We start from the raw sequence: 5,848 nt of genomic DNA on the forward strand, positions 1-5,848 counted from the left end.
ATGCTGAATATTTTGAAGGGAATTAATCCTAAGCACCGTGATAGTTTTTCACATGGGGATATTGTCTATTGGGATGGTTCGTTGCGGAAGGATTCTTCTAGGAATCAGATTGTTCTGTTGGAGAATATAGAGGAGAGTGAGTCAGAATTTGAAGCGGAGGTGGCTGGATGGAAAGTGTATTCTCGTAGGCATTATCAGAGTAGCGTAGAAAGCATGAATTTTTCAGAAGATCAAGGTGGGGGGGTGCCTTCTTTTGACACAGTTTTAATGGAGGATAATTTTGTTTATCCAATAGTTGAAAATCTTGATTCGGGCAGCTCCGAAGATGAATAAGTGGATGAGGTTTTTGACGGTGAAAAGATGGACGAGGAGGATAGTGTTGAACAGGTGAGGAACTTGTGGGATGGAGATAGTTTTGAAGAAAGTGCTAAGCTTGAGGTGGTAGACAGGGGTGAGGGCGTAGAGGTGTTGTTTGAGGGAGGTACTTTGCAGGAAAAGCCAGCCTCTTTGGACACAATTAGGAGCAGGGAAGATGATAAGTTGAGCGAGTCATCTAGACTTCTTAAATCCGTGGCTTCTTTGGGTATCTCGGTGGTACCATATGTTATGGGGGGGGGGGGGGGGAATAAAGGAGATTCTGTAAGTCTATCTTAGAAGAGTTACTGGAAATTACGCAAACTGAGCTTCAATGTTAACTATGACAACAGGAAAAAGAAGGGTGTGGGGAATAGTTACGAGTTATGAGGATGTTTTCTTGGAACGTGAGGGGTTTTGGGAATAAAGGAAAATGAAAAGCGATCAAGGAATCTATCTGTAAAGTTAATCCAGACATTATTGTTCTACAAGAGGTAAAAAAGGTGTCAATAGATAGGAGTTTCATTGGAAGTATATGGCGATCTAGGTTTAAAGCTTGGGTTTATCAGCAACCGATAGGCCGTTCGGGAGGTACCTTGGTAGTTTGGGATACGAGGAGTGTCTCTGTAATTGATTCTTTAGTCGGGGATTATTCAGTTTCGGTTTGCTTGGAGGCTGAGGGGAAGGACCCTTGGTGGTTCTTAAGTGTGTACGGTCCTGTAATCTATGGTAACAGAGATAGTTTTTGGGATGAATTAGCAGGGCTGAGTGCTATTTGTGGGGATAAATGGTGTGTTGGAGGAGATTTTAATGTGGTTAGAAGAGTTGAGGAGAAATTGAATAGTATTTATAATACTAGGAGTATGAAGATGTTCGATGCTTTGATTAGAGAATTAAATTTGGTTGATCCCAAGCTTCAAAATGGGTGGTACACGTGGTCAAACTATAGGCAAAAGCCAATTTGTTGTAGGCTGGATAAGTTCTTCCATACTCCCTCTTGGTCAGAATTTTATCCCTTCATTCGTCAGGAAGTTTTGGTTCGAGCAGTATCTGATCATAGTCCGGTGGTGTTGGATTCTTGTCCACCTTCTAGGGGGCCTTCTCCTTTCAAATTTGATAATACTTGGTTGGAGCACAAGGATTTTTCTCGTAATTTACAGGATTGGTGGGCTTCGGCTAAAGTGCAAGGGTGGTCGGGATTTAAGTTTATGTCAAAGCTTGCTTTTGTTCGCGATTATATTAAGAAGTGGAGTCGACAGGTCTTTGGGGAAAGGAAAATGCGAAAACTATTACTGGAAAGGAGACTGTTTGAGATGGATAGATTAGAGGAAGGGGGCTCGTGGAATGAGCATCTTCTTTTGGAACACTCAAAGGTGAAGGAGGATTGGCAGCAAATTGTTTTTGAGGAAGAGATAAGTGTTTGGTTCAAGGTGAATTGTCAGTGGGCCAAGGAAGGGGATGCTAATTCCAAACTTTTCCATAGCATACTTAGTGCTCGAAAAGCGAGGAACTTCATCTCTAGGATTGAGGAAGAGGATGGAAATGTTTGGGATAAAGACCCTGATATTGAAAAGGCTATTGTGGGTTTTTATTCGTCTTTGTATTCGGCAGTTTCGAGAGAGTGGATTGGGGTGGATGGGATTTCCTGGTCTCCAATTCCTTCGGTCATGGCTTCTTTCCTTGAGCGTCCATTTTCGGAAGACGAAATTAGACAAGCGGTTTTTGCGTGTGATGGCTCTAAGGCCCCGGGGCCAGATGGATTTTCCATGGCAGTGTATCAGAAGAATTGGGATGTTATGAAAAATGATCTGCTGGACGTCTTTCATGGTTTTTTCAAGGATGGTGTCATTCATGGAAGGACCAATGAAACCTTCATTTGGCTTATTCCTAAGAAATTAAACAGCTGTCGGGTTAGGGACTATAAGCCTATTAGTCTGGTCACTAGTTTGTACAAAGTTATTGTTATATTATTTTATAATATAATGTAATATTATATTATTTTATAATATAATGTTTTAGATTAAATAAATGTGAATTGTAACATATAATAGAGAGTTACATTATTTAGATATATGTGAAATATCCAAATATGTAACATATTTGGTGTTACAAATTTATCACAAATTTGTAACTTCCAAATATTACCCATTATTGTGTAAATTTGTTGTTACACAATATTGAGATGAATTTCTTAAATTCATAAGAGATATGACTGTTAGAGATGTGATTTTAACTCCCATAATGTGTATGGAAGTTACAAAATCAAATGGGAATGAATTTGGAACGTTTTGGCAAAGTTGGAAAATTGGTTGCTGAAAAAATGTCTTAGGCCGCGGCTCAAGAGGAAAAACAGGCAAAAAACACACCGTGGGTCGCGGCTCGTGTTTTTCAGGCCGCGGCCTGAGTGGCTGACACCATTTTCCAAACTTCGGTTTTTTCCAATTTGGAACGTTTCCAACAGCCAAGTAACTCCCAAATCTCTATTTTAATTCCATAAACATCAAATTAATCATTGGTAACAGCCATGGGGGTTGGTGGAATTTGAAATTAAAATGGTGTCTCAAAACTCTATAAATAGGAGCCTATTGTTCACTTGTAAGACACAACATTTCTATCCATTAGAGCACTTGGCTAGAAACACCTTGAGGCTTGATAATTCCAGAAAGCATTTCCAAAATCTGAGAGAGATCCCTTAGTGCTTGAGTTAGGGGGAAATAAGATTTTGGACAAAGGTTTCAAACCTTGTTCAAGTTGGTGATCCCCAACACTCTTCACTTTGGTTGTGTGAGTGAAAGTATCTTATTATTTTGTTCTTGTTCTTCTTGTTCTTCTATTGTTTTTCTTCATATCATTTTTGTTATATTTACTTGTATCTTTGCTTAAGAGTTGTAATCTCATCTACATCTTTCCTTTTACTACCTCAAGTTTATTTGTATTTTTTTTGTCAAGAGTTGTATTTTCTATTTCAATCCTCTTCTTCTTCTTTCTCTAATCTTATTTGTATTTTCAGTTATAGAGTTGTAACACTTTATTTAATCAATCCTTGTCTATTGTAATATTTTGCATAGAGTTGTAATATTTTCTTACCATTTCCATTGAGGCAATACATATTTTCCTAACAGTTATTTCAAAAGTGTTGGCTTATAGACTTCAAGGAGTTCTTTCAGACACAATTGCCGAAAATCAAGGTGCTTTTGTGGAAGGAAGGTAGATTTTGGACACAGTTTTGATCACAAACGAGGTAGTGGAGGAATACAGAAGCAAAGGAAGAAAATGTTAGGTGTTTAAAATAGATTTCACTAAAGCTTATGATTGTGTGGATTGGGGCTTCTTGGATTTAGTTTTGGAAAAGAAATATTTTGGTGAAGTTTGGAGGAGGTGGATGTGTGGATGTTTATCCTCCATGTCTTTCTTTGTCTTTTTAAATGGGCATCCAAGGGGAAAGTTTAAAGGTTATAGGGGTCTTCACTAGGGGGATTCCTTGTCTCCCTTCTTGTTTTCTTTGGTAGCGGAAGTTTTGGGCAGAATGGTTGATAAGGCTAAAATCGGCTTTTAGAGGTTTCTCTGTGGGAAAAGATAGAGTCGACGTCAGCCACCTTCAGTTTGCAGATGATACGATCTTCTTTGCAAATGATGAGGAGTCCTTGTTGTTGCTTTTGGATATTCTTAAGGTATTCGGTGTTGTGTTTGGGTTATCTATCAATTTGCAGAAATGTCAGCTGTTGGGAATTAATATGCAGACGGAGTTGGTAGATCGGAAAGCTAGTGAGATTGGTTGTGAAGTGGGCCAGTGGCCAATTCAGTACTTGGGCCTTCCTTTGGGGGCTTCCCTTCGCTCCAAAGGGTTTTGGGACCCTGTTATCTCTAATGTGCTAAACGGTTGGATTCCTGGAAGAGTGCTTTTCTGTCTAGAGGTGGTAGGTTGACTCTTATTCAATCTGTTTTGTCTTCACTCCTAGTGTACTACTTGTCGCTTTTTCGTATTCCTAAGAATGTGGTGGAGGTTATTGAGAAATTGATGTGTGACTTTTTGTGGGAAGGTGCGGACAAGTCAGGGGCTGATCACTTGGTTTCCTGGAACGAAGTCTGTAATTCTCGTAGTCACGGGGGCTTGAGGATTGGGAATTTGGTATTGAGGAATAAGGCTTTTCTCATGAAGTGGTTGTGGCGGTTTCCCTTGGAAACATTGTCTTTGTGGCATAGGGTGGTCAAAAGTAGGTATGGTGATAATGGTGGTCGCTGGGATACATATTGTGGGGATAGATTGTTTGCTCGTGGTCCTTGGAGAGACATCACTTTTCTGTATGAGGATTATAGGCATTTGGTTTACTTCAAAGTGGGAAGGGGCGACAGGATTTGTTTTTGGGAGGATACGTGGTTTGGTGACTGTTCCTTGAAGTCGAAATTCAATGATTTATTCAGGGTGTCCGAGGCTGCAAATTTTTTGATCAAAGATATGGTAGTGGCGGAGGATCGTAGTAGATCAGGTGGACTAGGTTGGGACTTCAGATTTAGAAGGAATTTATTTGATAGGGAGGTTCCTACCTTGATTGAGATGTTAGTTTTACTTAAGGTTGTGGATCTTCCGGCTATTTTGGAGGATAAAAGGATCTGGAAACCAGACAGTAGCGATGTTTTCAGCTGCAAGATGACCTTTCACAGTTTGGCCTATGCTCATTTAGGCCCAGAGTTTTCATGGGCGAAGAGGTTATGGAAGAGTGGTGTTCCTTCTAAAGTTAAAGTGTTTGGGTGGTTATTATTTTTAGACAAGTTAAGTGTCCATGGTAATTTGCAGATGAGATGACATTTCCATTACTTGTCGCCAAATTGGTGTGTTAATTGTAAAAACGAGAGTGAGTCAGTGTTCTTTCGCTAGTGCTCTGTGGAGTAAAGTGTTAAAAGAGTTCGGAGTCTCTTGGTGTATGCCTTTTTCTTGTGCGCAATTGTTCCTTTCTCAGTTAAAGGGAGGAAAAAGGATGGCGCGTTTATGGTAGAGTACCGTCCTGGAAACTTTTTAGGTTATTTGGTTGGAGAGGAATAGTAGGATCTTTGAAGAGTCCTCTTGTTCAGTGGACTCTCTTTGGGATAAAATCAGGTTCTGGGTAGCCACATGGGTGTATAGAACGAAAGGTTTTGAGGGTGTTTTCTTTTTGGACCTTCGCAGGGAGTAGGTGTATTTGTGGTCGTAATTTTTGTTTCTTACTTTCCCTTTGTTACCACAGTATTCCTCCGCCATAAGTGGGGGTTTACAATGTTATTGAGAGGAGGTCTATTTTGACCTCTATCTCCTTTTTAAAAAAAAAATGAATTATCAAGGTAATTAGTCTTTTTGATGATTTATATTTCAGTTCATAATTATACTAATTTGATATTCCTTTCGTAATTACAGTATGTCTTGTAAACAGATGATGTACTAAGGAAGTTGAGGTACGTCTATCTGAAAAGAGCATCATAAACATAAAAGAAATGCAACAAGGATACAAGTACCCCTTGG

The 5,848-nt window shown here is 39.5% G+C and overlaps 1 protein-coding gene across 1 annotated transcript; it reads left to right on the forward strand.

Moving 5' to 3' along the window:
* Positions 1 to 360: 360 nt before the first annotated feature.
* Positions 361 to 5,395, forward strand: LOC133831865 (uncharacterized). The gene is made up of 5 exons (XM_062262273.1): positions 361 to 583; positions 1,012 to 2,291; positions 3,864 to 4,136; positions 4,250 to 5,138; positions 5,313 to 5,395. The coding sequence occupies exons 1-5, from the start codon at positions 361 to 363 to the stop codon at positions 5,393 to 5,395; spliced, it is 2,748 nt and encodes a 915-aa protein (XP_062118257.1).
* The last annotated feature ends 453 nt before the right edge of the window (positions 5,396 to 5,848 follow it).

The sequence above is a fragment of the Humulus lupulus genome, chromosome 4 (genome assembly GCF_963169125.1).
Source record: "Humulus lupulus chromosome 4, drHumLupu1.1, whole genome shotgun sequence".
In the NCBI taxonomy this organism is placed as follows: Eukaryota; Viridiplantae; Streptophyta; class Magnoliopsida; order Rosales; family Cannabaceae; genus Humulus; species Humulus lupulus.